The sequence below is a fragment of the Pelobates fuscus genome, chromosome 6 (assembly GCF_036172605.1).
Source record: "Pelobates fuscus isolate aPelFus1 chromosome 6, aPelFus1.pri, whole genome shotgun sequence".
In the NCBI taxonomy this organism is placed as follows: Eukaryota; Metazoa; Chordata; class Amphibia; order Anura; family Pelobatidae; genus Pelobates; species Pelobates fuscus.
This window is the reverse complement of record NC_086322.1, coordinates 135,908,895-135,923,547: the sequence shown is the minus strand read 5'-3', so window position 1 is coordinate 135,923,547 and position 14,653 is coordinate 135,908,895. Positions and strand designations below refer to the sequence as shown.

Below are 14,653 nucleotides of genomic sequence, written 5' to 3'. Positions count from 1 at the left end.
TTCATTATTATAAGTTTAAACTACAAATCATGGGTGAAGATATTTAATTATACATTTATTTATTTATTGCCTCTGACCAGGGGTCATTCCAGTGTAGAATAACTGATTATGTCTAAATATAACTATTCTTTTGTATTTCACAACAACATAAACAAAACACATTTTTATTGAAATACACAGCAAGTTAGCAGTGGTTCTTTGTAGTGGCAAGGTAAATAACCTAAGGTATAAATAAATTAAATCTACTGTGGATTGTATTGTTTTTCTTTCTTTAGTGTACATTGCAAGTTTTATCTTTAACAAGTTGAGTTTAATGAAATTAAGCAAATAGGAGAAATTCTATGAAACCTATGCAAATTTGACATTTAGATTGTAGCTCCTGATACCTATACAGTTCTTAGATTCACTAAATTTGAACCATAGGTTGAGGGTGCTGCAGTTGCAATTGGGAACTTGTGAGAGCTGCTCCACCTGCAACCTCATTGTGTACATGACATTTTAGATATGCAGGGCATTTGAGATTTATGTTGTTGCTCTCTTCATAACCATATTGTACATACTCCGTGCAAGCAACATCTTCATGTTCCTGGCTACACTTCGTTTGTAATATAAATTGAGTATGCAATAGTGATGTAAGGCTTGCATTGTGGAAGGCAGATAGCCTACCTCATAGATCTTTACCATGAACCAAATGATGGTCATGCACAGCCCAAGTGACTAGATTGTACCTATGTTGCCAATTGAAATACAACTTGTAAAAGTGAGGATTCTAAAATCATAACTAAGACACCGAGCTGTAGTTATGTTGTTGAAAGTGTACTTTTAATATCAGAGTAATGTTGTACTCCATATAATTTGTATAGACTGTTGAGCACGAAAAAGAGCATATACCTTTCATAAAGCATATTATACATTCTACTTTTTATACATCAATCCATTGAAGAAATTGTAACTTACACAGATCCATGGATGTTTCAGTGCTTCTGCAGCGGTAATTCGTTTGGCTGGATTAATTGTGAGCATTTTATTAATGAGGTCTTTAGCTTCAGGGGTCACCGTATCCCATTCTGGTGATGGAAACTACACAAGAACAAATATTCATAGAACAAAATATAAGGAAAAGGTATACACTGTAAACCACACGTGATCCTTACATTACAGAAAGAACAGAAGAGTAAAACACACTTCTTAAAACAAATACGGAAAAGCTAACTAAATGTATACTTACATCATAAGCACCAGCTTTAATCTGCTGATACAGCCTGTGTTGGTCCTCATCCCAGAAAGGTGGGTACCCCACCAGAAGAATATAAAGAATGACACCTTAATATATAATAAAAGAAAACCACCATTATTTAGACAGTGAAGTAGAGTAGTATTTAATTAAATTTATTGGCCCTATTTACAACTGAAAATGTTTAGAAATCCTTTAAATGAGTGCACATGAGAAACACAGTTTTTTCCAATCTATATTCAGAAGACAAAAAAGTATTACCTTATGAGGTTAAATAGAGCATTGAAGTTTACAAATTCTTCTCTCCATATTGGACTAGTTATGTAGTATGATATTAGACATGGTTTGGAAGTAGCATACAAAACAGGAACTAGGTTTTATCTTTTTGAGACTTTTGGTTCTCCAGCACGTTGTTAATGATCACAGTCAATCAAAAATTCACTGTTGTTTATAAGGAGCGGACAATCCAAAACTGCCTCACCCTACAATATTTTGTTAAATTCCCAGCATACCCCTTTCACAAATAAAACATCCATTATATTAAGCATAAATAATCCCATTCATGCCATTACTTGTGGTATCCAAGAGTCAGAATTACCTCCTGGAAAGAACGTTGTCACTATTGAATTCAATCCCTTATGGTTTTGTCAAGGAAGCCCATTCCAAAATGAAAAGAAGGACTATAGGAAGAATCGGTCCATGTTATGGAGACCCCCTGAATGCTTATTCTGCCTCCAAGATGGAATTGGGGGTCTGTGGGAATCACCTGACAGAGGTACGCAGCCAGAGTATAGGAGCTCTGTTACAGATTAGTATACATTATTTGTCTGTAAAACCGTATCTACTTAAGGGTTAAACACAAAGGGTTCTTTTCAACAGTATTGAGAACACATCAAAGTGATCTGTGTCATAAAATGGTGGGTAGGAACTTCTGACAGTGAGTTTAATTGCTCAGAAAGACCAGGGACATCACTTTAATAGCACACTTTAGGCTGCAAGACAATACAGGAATAAAGGAAAGGAAAAATATAAAGGATCAACTTTGCTAGATCCACAGATGAGCTGAATTCTACACTTGGCCTGTAGTGAGTTCACTGATGTTAATTATTTAAAACAATAAAATGTGGAAAAATACGTTTCGGTTTAATATTTCATAGGTATGAAATATAGATATGATTGCCGCAGGAGGGGCTTGTTTCCAAGCCAACTAACCCACAAATGTCAGGGTTACATTAAATAGTAAAGGAAACTCACGTAACCTCAGATGGAAATGAATTGTGCACTTCATATTTGATATCTGCACACTTAATTCAGGACATCGTGAATAGAATATTCCCTAGCACAGATGGAAAGTCTGTGTCAGTGCTGGGTAAAAGGGGGAGGGCTAGCAATGCCAGCAGAAAAGAGATGTTCAGCTTTTGCAAGCTATTTTTATATATACCCCCAAGAAAAACAAAGGCAGAAATAAATGCATGCATGTTTTCACTGTGGATATATCTATTAAATAACTTTAAAAAAAAAATAATTAAAAAAATTAAAAAAATGTTCAACAGAGTGTTCCTTTTAAGTGGACACTACCGAAGTGTGTTACCCAAACAACAACGCAGTTCAAACTGCCCACAAGTAAGAAACCAGTGGTTAAAAAGCAAGACACCAGACAGACACCTCAGAAGACTGTCTGGAACAGATAGGGGTGGTTGCTGTTGAGCAATAACCAACATAAATTATTAAGTAAAAATTTGTGTGTATATAAATCTTCATGACAGGCAGGTACAAGCTGTGGAGTATTGATCATTATTTAATGTGCAGTTTGCAATATATATGTGTATTATATATGGTATGGTGCATATATATATCTAATATGAATGTACATTTAGCTGTATAAAATAGGTGTATGAAATATGGCAGGCCCTTTTGCCTAGATTTGAAAAAGTTAACATTTCAATGACATCCCACAAGGTTAACAGCTAAAAAGGTTAAAATTAAATTAGAACAAACACATGTGTTGTCAGTCAAATGTATACAAAACTCGTAAGCTAATTACAGGCAAGAGCCTTCTAGAGAATATTCCAAAAACACATGTGCTGTCAGTTAAATGTATACAAAAACACTTCGTAAGCTAACTACAAGCTCGAGCCATTTAGGGAATATCCCAAACTTAGATATGCAATACATTACATCATGTAACAAGTTAGAAAACCTTTTTGGGAAAATCACACAGGTGGGGGCTGCTTTATGGAGGACAAAATGGCTATTTAACTGAAGGAGAAAGGATAGGATGTTGTCATTCAACCATTATTCCATTCTCACTTGCACACAGAGCATCATACACAAGGACATATGCTGTCACTAATATTTGGTAAGATTAATTATTTACTGACTATTTTTGCATTCTGTTACATTCATTCAATACACTTTTATCTTATATTTATTTGAGTCATTGTTTCATTTATTACAATATTATTACAGTGCCTTTTGGGTCTTCAGACTCTGAATCATTTTAGTGGTAATTATCATCTAGAATGGTTAAAGAAAACAGTATTTATAAGTAATTTGGAAACGGAAGGGTCTACTCCGTATACAGCTATAGATTGCATAAAGACACGCTAAGCTTAGAATGACCCGGAGTGACCTTTTGTCGGTAAAGGTCCACATCATACCTGAAGCGAGCCATAACTATCAAAATTGAAGTATCACCGAAACCGACATTCTGGGGGCCTCGTCCTTGGGAGGTTTAGTCGTGTCTTTTGCAGTGGAGAACACGGTGTACTCAGTTGCCGGGAGGATTCTCGTTTTGTAAGTATGTCTTTCTTTAAGTTTCCAAATAGGATAGGTAATCTTGAAACTAGTTCAAGTGACCCTATTGATTTAAATACTGAACAGAGATCCGTTGATTCCCCTGTTTTGTTTTCTTTCCCTTCTGTGTTTCAAGAATTTATCAAATGTTGGATAAAAAAATATGGAGGTCCATTTAAGTTGGGCGAAAATATAAGTGATGCACTGTTTCTAGAGGACATTTTTCAAGTATTACCCTCAATCATGCAGCTTAAAGATAACAAAGTAAAAAAGGGTAGAAGTTTGCAAGCTTTACTAGATATGCTATTAATGTCCCTTCAAATGATTGAACAGTTGCAAGTTAGTTTTAATCTGCAAGCTTCTCTTATTAATACGCTGCATGTACAAATAGAAGATTACCGCACCCAGGCACAAAATGCAGCTCACACTGCTGGATTCTTACAAGATAAAGTTCATAAGTTAGAATCCAAAAATATAATTCTTGATCAAGCTGTAGACACCTTACAATGCCTGCGTACAAAGCACTCTCCTTCTTTAAAACTAGGAGGTAAAACACGGGGAAGTGCTATATTTAAAAAATCCCCTGTTGCTCATGAAAACAAATGGTATCAGATTGCCACCTTGTCAGTCGATCTTCCTTCTGCTTTAATTAATGAAGACGACAATGCAATATGGATGGAGCATAAAAATGAAAATATTGAGTTTCCTTCACAAGTAACTTCTGTCCCCACTGCTCCTCCCACGTATACACATTTGTATCCAGAATTGTCAATTGAACACTCTAAAACTGATCTTGTTCCTTGTAATCCTATAACACGTGGTCCTCAATTAGAGGCTAACGAAGTGTTATCAGATGACAAATTGAAGGAAATTTCTGCACATCATGCTAGAATAGAAAAAGTAAAATAATGATATGGAAATGACTTTGCATAATGTAAAACAATCGTTTTCGCAAGAAAACCAGCAGAGACGAAACTTAGAAGCAGAGTTGTCTGAGGCTGCACGACTATTAACTGAGACTAAAACTAACCTTGAACGTTTTCGGCTTGACAATGACGAGTTACAACGTGTAAATGACAAACTTAAGGCTACTACTAGAAAACAGGAAAAAACTGCTAGCATATTGCATGATACTACGCAAGACCTTAAGTCTACTAACAAACATTTGCAAAGTGACCTTAACGAGGCTAAATCTAAACGACATGTTGTGATTTCTGATCCCGTTAATGTACACATGTCAGCTCCTTCTTCTGTTAAAGCTACGGAAGCCAGGGCTGTTTTATCTGAGATAGGACAGGCTCCTATAAATAAGGGTACTATTGAGGATTTCAATAGATTCACACATTGGATCGGAAAACTCCTTCGCTGGGGTTCTTCGGATTCACAATTAATAGAGATTTTTCTAAAAGGTCTGGGATCCTGTTCAGCTGTTATAGAAGGTTTTGCACAAACTTTTCCTCAGCTGTTAGAACGGTGTTGCCATAAGCCATTTCATTTGTCTAGTCCGTTCCAGATTAACAAAGCTTTTATCTCACTTCCTAATGAGTCAATCACAGAAACTGCTAACAGAGTAATTGTTTTCCTTGCTGCTCTTACTAATGGGGCTACTTCTTCAGAAAAACGTTCTGACATACAAGCTGACCTTAAATTGGATCCAGCAGTGCGGGAGTTAATTTTCACTCTTGTACCAAGTAACATTTCTCATGTTATGACCATCTGTTACGGTGACATGAGGAATGTGGACTTTAATTCATGGCTTGACCGTTTGCAAGTTGTAGTGGTTAGATATTCTACACCCTCTCCGATTTCTGAAATAACATAACAGGCGCTGCACACAGATGCAGTGTCCGCCTTAAAAAGTAAAAGTGATTTTGATAAAAAATCTGACCTCACTGAATACCAAGTGGGAGATTCTGTGTGCATGCTTAAACAAGGACAGAAAAACCCTAGGAAATGTCCTAAAGATTGCTGGGAAGGTCCATGTCTTATTGTGGACAAAGTGGGACCCTCAGTTTATCTTATTCAAAAATCAGATGGTTTAAATGTCTACAAGCATGCAATGCAGCTTAAATTGTTTAAGGGCTCTTAAAGCCCTGTGTTTGTTATTCTATATTTACTTTGTCTTTCAGAAAGTATACAAAGGGACTGAGACTCTAGAACGGCTGTTCCAGACTCTACTGTTCATTATGAATGATCGGCGCCTTTACATCTAATCTTCATATGGACAAAGAAAAAGAAAAACAGTCCTACCGGATGTACAAAACTAGCTTTGGCTAGACTACTTTCTGCACGTGTTGCATGTTTTCCTAGCCTAGTGTGACACTTTTTATGTATTTACTAATAATAAATAGTAACGTTGTGTAATAATCTCCTTATCCACATTTTTCATGTTATATTTGAAGTTTGGTGTCCGTAACTTACAGTTTGATCATAACTAATTATTTTATTGGTTTTCATAACCTACAAATTAGACTATGGCATCTTGGACATGTTGCTTGATGGGATGCGTTACAGTGATTTGTTTGCTCTATACCTTTACTAACATTTGGCATCCAGATAATCATAATCTGCAGAAGCGTCTTGTCACTTCTTCTGAAGTGCTTGCTCCTTTTAAACCTATATATTTAGTCTCACACCCTACTACCAGCATTGACCTTATCTTTTCCTTATTGTCTAACTTTCAGCGTAATAGTGTTAAATCTAACCGTCCCATATATCATATTTCTCATAGTTCTGCATCCCCACAATTTGTTGCACTTTTTATTGCAAGTGTTCCAAAATTTGACTATGCTCAGCTATGGTTTATTAATAAAACCCATCTTCTGATTCCAGAATATGGTGCACTTCCGCATCTTGATAAAAATATTTGTTTGATATGCAGTATTGATTTGCAATCTACTACTTCTGGCATTTTTCATAATTCTAACCGCCGCCCTATGGCTAACATGGATAATCTTAATACCTGTGGAAGTCCAGAAGTCCAGGATTCTACTTCGGTTGCAATGCCTGCGACTATTTTGGTTGATACTTCCAACCCCTCTGATTCTGTAGGTGAATGGCAATGTACAGACAATGGTATTCCACAGTTTATAGTTAGAATTGATGAAATAGCTCAACCTTCTACTCCTATAGCTTCTGTATCTCCCTCTACTCCTATACCAGAATCTACCACACCTCCATTTAAGGAAGGTGACCCTATTCAAGTTCGTTTAGACTCTGCTACACAAGTAGCATATGACGTTTCATATCGTTTGGTTACCTGGCACTTACAATTAAATAAATGGTTGGTTTCCACACAATATTCCAATTGTACGCCATTCGTATCAGTACAGGAAAGAGCTTTTCAGTGGTGGTTTCATGAAAGCATGTTATATAATGTATCACTTCGATCACACCATTGCCCTAGACGAGATATTATAGCTACTGGGTTAGGTACATATGGTAGTGTCGTGGGATCAGCTGCACAAATTAATTCAGAAATTCTAAGATATAAACTTGCTTCTTTAGCCTCTCATACTTCTACAGGTCTGGATACCCAATATGGTATTAATACTAATATTGTTAAGCTTCAACAGCATCAAACTCATGTTATGGTAGATACAGCTGAGATTATTTCTGATAAGTTTCACACTCTGGTCGACTCAGTTTACAATGTTACTCATGCTACTGCATGGGCAATGCTATGTTCACAGGTTCAGGCTGATCTGTCTGCCGATCTTAAACTTCAGTTGCAAAGTTTATGGTCTGGTAGATGGCCTGCTTCGTTGAGTCTTGCTGCTTCAAAATCTGTGACTGACTTTGCAATGACTCATCTTTTGTGGTGGGAAGTTCTTCTATCTGACTGCTCACTTGAAACATGTGTCATTCATACATTAATACCATGGGCAGGCAAAGATGCTATTATTTATCGTTTAGCTACAATTGGCCTACCATCTAATGGTTCATTATTGTTGCCTGAACTTTCACATCAATGGGTAGCCCAGGGTACGGATAGTTCCAACTGGACCCTTGTAGACATTTCTTTGTGTCACTCGAATGCTAATTCTTATATATGTTCTCCATCCCAATATAAAACTACTACTGAAACATGTTGGGTTAATCAGGATGAATGCAGTTTTCATGGTCAATTTAATGTTACAAATCCTGTCTACTACTTGGGGTTAGATCGTGTTTGTTTTCACTTATTTCAGCCTGATCAAATTATTTTTAAAACAATGGACGAATCCCTTCTCAGCACTCACTTATTGCCTGGCACGTGGTGTAATTCCATTCCTGTGTCTTACATTGCTTCTTCAGTATGGAACTTCACTATGCCTCAACTTACTAACATACCGTATATACTCGAGTATAAGCCGAGTTTTTCAGCCCATTTTTTGGGCTGAAAAACCCCAACTCGGCTTATACTCGAGTCAAGGTCTGTATTATGGCAATTTGCATTGCCATAATACAGACCGGGGGGAGAGGGGGGCTGGCAGAGCTGTAACTTACCTTTCCTGCAGCTCCTGTCAGCTCTCTCCTCCTCTGCGCCGTCCGGTCAGCACCTCGGTCAGCTCCCAGTGTAAGTCTCGCGAGAGCCGCGGCTCTCGCGAGACTTACAGTGTAAGCTGACAGAAGAGCTGACCGGACGGCGCAGAGGAGGAGAGAGCTGACAGGAGCTGCAGGAAAGGTAAGTTACAGCTCTGCCAGCCCCCCTCTCCCCCCACTGAACTGCCAATGCCACTGGACCACCAGGGAAGGAGAGCCCCCCTCCCTGCCATATATCAAGCAGGGAGGGGGGACGAAAAATAAAATATATAAATAAAATAAGAAGAAATAATAAAAAAATAATAAGAATAAAAAAAAAATTAATAATAACAAAAAAAGGGGTATAAGGACCACTATGGGAGGGGGGGGGGGGGTATAAGGACCACTATGGGAGGGAGGGGGGTATAAGGACCACTATGGGAGGGAGGGGGGTATAAGGACCACTATGGGAGGGAGGGGGGGTATAAGGACCACTATGGGAGGGAGGGGGGTATAAGGACCACTATGGGAGGGAGGGGGGTATAAGGACCACTATGGGAGGGAGGGGGGTATAAGGACCACTATGGGAGGGAGGGGGTGGGATAAGGACCACTATGAGAGGGAGGGGGTGGGATAAGGACCACTAGGGGAGGGGAGGGTAAGGACCACTAGGGGAGGGGTGAGTCAGGACCACTGGGGGGGGGTGAAGGAACACGGGGGTGGGGAGGTAAGGACCACTGAGGGAGGAGGAGGGGAAGTCAGGACATATGGGGGGGGGGGGAGGGGGCGGCAAAATTTTTTTTGCCTACGGCGGCAAATATCCTTGCACCGGCCCTGCACACACTGCATTCACACACTGCATTCATACACACACACACTGCATTCATGCACACACACACTGCACTCATACACACACTGCACTCATACACACACTGCACTCATACACACACGCTGCACTCATACACACACGCTGCACTCATACACACACGCTGCACTCATACACACACACACATACGCACTGTAAATAAATATTCAATTAATATATTTTTTTTAGGATCTAATTTTATTTAGAAATTTACCAGTAGCTGCTGCATTTCCCACCCTAGTCTTATACTCGAGTCAATAAGTTTTCCCAGTTTTTTGGGATAAAATTAGGGGCCTCGTCTTATATTCGGGTCGTCTTATACTCGAGTATATACGGTAAGTTTGGATTTATCATGGGAACGTATTGTTGATTTTTCCATGTCAGATTTGCCCCTAGGTATGGGTTCTGAGATGAAAAAATGGTTAACTGACTCAACATCAATTACGACATTGCTTAATTCATTAAAGAGTGTTTCGCACCAAGCTCAAATTACTGTCACACATAAACAAGGGATTCTTAAACAGGTCTCTGCTGCTGTTAAACAAGATGGTCAGACCTCATGGTGGGAATCTGTTTTGGGATACAGTAATACTGCTACACATTTTTTTTTATGTAATGTTGCATCCAGTTGTAGTTATTTCTCTCTTACAACTGATTTTATTTTTATTCATCTGTGTTAGTGGTTGCTATTTCAAACGTTTACATCGTAATCTGTGTAAAAAGGTGGCTGTGTTGGAGGACTTGGAGGACTTATGAATAATATATATATATATATAAATAATATATATTTACTTATATATTTTTATTGTTTTTTATTAATTATTTTTTATTTATTTATTTTTTAATTGAACTAACAGAACTTTGTAACATAAGTGTTCGGGAGATTCTCCCTTTTATTAAGTGTGCTGCATTTCTGAACAGAGAGTTCTAATAATAATAATTAGAGCAGAGAGGGTATATACAGTCATGGGAAAAAGAAAGTACACCATCTTTGAATTCTATGGTTTTACATAGGACATAAACCATCTGTTCCTTAGCAGTTCTTAAAATTAGGTAAACACAACCTCAGATGTTAAACTGCGTCATGATTTATTTTACAAAAATAAAGCCAAAATGGAGAAGCTACGTGTAAAAAAACTAAGTACACCCTTACTGCTTTCATAGAGGCTGAGTAGCAGACAGCTTGTGTGGAGCATTCAGGTGTGTGTTAACACAATACCAATGAGACAAGATACCAGGAATAAAGCAATTGCTACTGCCCATCCAACTGGGAATGGTTATTAGGCAATTTCCAAACAATTTAAAGTTCATTATTCAACTGTGAGAAATATTATTAAAAAGTAGAAAACATTCAAGACCGTTTCGCCAGGAGTGGACGTCCCAGCAAATTAAGACCATGCAATGCTCAGAGAAATTGCAATAAAACCCAAGAGTTATATGTACTCTACAGGCCTCAATTAGCATGTTAAATGTTAACGTTCATGACAGTACAATTGGAAAAAGTAGAGAGCTGTGCATAAACAAATGCCAGCAAACCTCAATGAACTGAAGCAACATTGTAGAGTCGGCCAAAATTCCTCCACAATAATGCGAGAGACTGATAAAGTCATAGAGAAAACCATTACTTTAGGATATTGCTGCAAAAGGAGGTTCTACAAGCTATTGAATCATAAGGTGTACTTCATTTTTCACACATGACTTTCTCCATTTTGGGTTTATTTTTGTTAAATAAATCATGACACTTTGTAATAGGTCATGGATATTACGATATCCCTGTAATTCTCAAAGCAGCCAGTAAATAGCAGTAGCATGTTGCTTTCTACTGTTTTAACTAGGAAACCTATCTGCCCAGTAATGATAATAGTATAGGGTTAAGGTAAGGGATAGAGCTGGGCTAGGGTTAATGCTGTTTTAGGGTTAGGCATAAGGTTAGGGCAGGTTTATAGTTAGAGTTAGTGCAGGCATAGGGTTGGCATTGACAACCAAAAATGTGTTTACATCCTAGACATGGGAGATATTCAATAACTAGGACGTATACATGATTTTATTTTGCGCTTTTGTGTTTAACTGCACTGAATGTGTAAACATTATTAAAAGAAAAATGTGAAAACATTTCCCCCCGTAATTATTTAAAATGTAATCACATTTAAAGGAACACCATAGGGTCAGGAGCACAAACATGTATGGCTGACCCTTTAGCTCCAATCCCCCCCCCCCCCCCCCCCACCTTCTACTCCAGTCTGCTGCTGCTGGCTTGGTCCCTGATCTACCTGCTTGGCTGACACCAGAAGTCTTGATCAAAGCCAATCACAATACTTTCTCAAAGAAAATCACTGGATTGGTTGAGCTTGTCAAGGAGGCAGATCAGAGGCAGAGCCAGCACAAGCCAAACACAGCCCTGGCCAATCAGCATCTCCTCATAGAGATGTATTGTATTGAATGCAAGTCCAGTGTCTCCATGCAGAGGGTGGAGACACTGAATGTCAGTCACACTCTGTAGCACTGCCCCAGGAAGCACCACTAGTAGCCATCTGAGGAGTGGCCAGTGGAGGTATCCCTAGGCTGTAATGTAAACACTGCATTTTCTCGGTAAAGACTAAAGGGAGTGACTATACACTGCAAAAAAAGCCTAAAGGGACTGACTATACTCACAACAAATACAATAAGCTGTAGTTGTTCTGGTGACTATAGTGTCCCTTTAATGTCGTGTTAGGTAAACCTATAGGTTATTAAAATGAAGCCTTTACTGCCTTTTAAAACAGTATATAAGGTATATGGGAGCACTTAAAGAGTAACCCTCAAGTTACAATTGAACAAACCTATAGTGCAAATTTTCGGTTTGGTTTTGGTTCAGACCTTGGACATATGCCTCCATCCTTAAGGGGTTAATGTTCCCCCTTTCAAGTACTCTCTCATCCACTTTCTCCCTTATGTTAAATATTTACAACCCTCTGGAAGAACGGTGTGGAAGATTTTAACAACACAGGTACCAGAATTGATATATGTTCCTCTCCAATGTTCCTGGTTACTTGATGATCACATGCTTACTCTAACCCAGCGTTTCCCAATTGGTGTTCTGCGGAAACTGGACCGCCAATTGGGGTTCCGCCAAAAGTTTAAAAAATAAAATGACTGCGGGGGGCGAGGGAGAAATGATCTCCCTGCTCGCTCATGTGCACAGAAGTGATGCTGGAGCTGGAACATGACATCACTCCGGCATCACTAAGCGGCGCGCAAGAGAGCTGAGCAGGGAGATCATTGCTCCCTTGCTGCCCACACACCAGCCGCTCAGCGTCCCCACTGGACCCCAGGGACCACTCGCCAGCCATCCCAGCAGCCCCACTGGACCACAGAGACTCCATGCCAGCACTCCTACAGGTAAGGGGCTGGGTGTAGTAAACTGTAAAAAAAAATGTATGTGTGTCTGTTAGGGAGTTTTTATGTGTTTGTGTGTCTGTCAAAGAGTATATGTGTGTTTGTCAGTGAGAGTGTAAGAGTGTATGTGTTTGTCAGTGAGAGTGTATATGTGTTTGTATGTGTGTCTGTAAAAGAGCATGTGTGTTTGTCAGTGAGAGTGTATGTGTGTGTGTCAAAGAGTATGTGTGTCTAAGTGTGTCAGTGTGTGTATCTGTGTGTCAAGGTTTGTGTATGTGTCACTGTGTGTATATAAGTGTGTGTGTATGTGCCAGTGTGTTTGTATGTGCCTGTGTATCTGTGGGTGCAAGTGTGTGTATATGTCACTGTGTGTATCTGAGTGTGTGTGTATTTGTGACTCAAGATGTGTGTGTCAGTGTGTATCTGAGTGTGTGTGTCAAGGTGTGTATCAGTGTGCCAGTGTGTGTGTGTTTATCTGTGTGTCAGATACATATACACACACAGATACACACTGACACAGAGATACACACACTGGCGCATATAAACACCGGCACATACAAACACAGATACACACACTTTGAAACATAGATACACAGATACATACACACACAGATACACACTGTGTGTCAAGGTGTGTGTATTTGTGTCAGTGTGTGTATCTGTGTGCCACTATCTGCCAGTGTGTGTGTATCTGTGCGTCAGATTCATACACACTGGCACACACAAACACAGACACACACCTTGATACACAGACACATACAAACACAGATACACACACCTTGACACACAGATAGATACATACATACACACACACACAGTGTGTCAAAGTGTGTGTATCTATGTGCCAGTGTGTATCTGTGTGTCAGATATACACATACACACACTGGTACATACAAGCACAGATATACACACCTTGACACACACCGACACATACAAAAAATGGTGCAATTTACTTTTTTTTCTTTTCCGGGTTGGGGGGGGGGAGGGGGGAGGGGTTCCACGATGTTGATGATACAGTATGTCAAAGGGTTACACAGGAAAAATTAATTAGGAACCCCTGCTCTAACCACATAAAATAAACACAAAATATTTGAGTCCTTTGTCTGGGATACAGCTCCTAGTCTGGTCACATTTGCAACACTGTTTCCACTGAACTATGACTTTTATCTATGTGTTTACCACATGGAGGAAGTCAGATTCATCTTAAAACTATTGGCCTTGAAATTCCCCTGTTTATATGTGTTCTACAGTTTAATTCAGTTTTGGATAACGTTTTCTTTGCCTTTTTCACATAATCGCCAAGATTTATCCAATTTAGCATGTGTGTGTTGGAGGTTGGCTGTGCCTCAAGAGAAAACTCTTACAAAGAACGCTAAATATTTGGAATTAATGCTTACCACAAGCCCACATGTCCACCGGTTTTCCATAAGGATCCTTTCGTAATACTTCTGGAGAAAGATATCCAGGGGTGCCAGCAAAACCTGAATGATTAATTAAAAAAAATTAAATAAATGTCATTATCAACAGTTCAAGGTATGCAGATAAAAGTCAAATGCACAGAAATAATAATAATGATAAATAATTATGGAAATATTGTGGGGGGAACATGATGGAAACCGAATTGGGGGATGTACAAATTAGTTTGGTTTTCCATTGTCCCAAGAAACATTTGCAGATATCTGCAGCCTTTGTATTCCTTTCAATATTTCAGAGTCTACCCAACAGTGAAAAGTGTAAAATGGTGTTATATTTTAGCTCTGAAAAAGGGACAAATTGATGCTCTTGGCAGAAACAATAGCAGATTCATTTTATGCTAATTCAAGCTGTATCTGACATGAAGACCATCTCGCCCACGTCTAGCAAATGATTCTGGTTGCATT

At 38.9% G+C, this 14,653-nt stretch overlaps 1 protein-coding gene across 11 annotated transcripts in view; it reads right to left on the bottom strand.

Annotated features, from left to right (window-relative positions):
• The window catches only part of CAMK2D (calcium/calmodulin dependent protein kinase II delta), a 253,131-nt gene that overhangs the window by 52,684 nt on the left and 185,794 nt on the right, over positions 1–14,653 (bottom strand). For all 11 annotated transcript variants that reach the window (XM_063458274.1, XM_063458277.1, XM_063458280.1 and 8 more), the window contains exons 8-10: positions 14,171–14,254; positions 1,229–1,323; positions 958–1,080 (exon numbers count right to left, since the gene is read on the bottom strand). In XM_063458274.1, the coding sequence (XP_063314344.1) occupies positions 958–1,080; positions 1,229–1,323; positions 14,171–14,254 (302 nt within the window). The remainder of the gene's footprint in view (positions 1–957; positions 1,081–1,228; positions 1,324–14,170; positions 14,255–14,653) is intronic.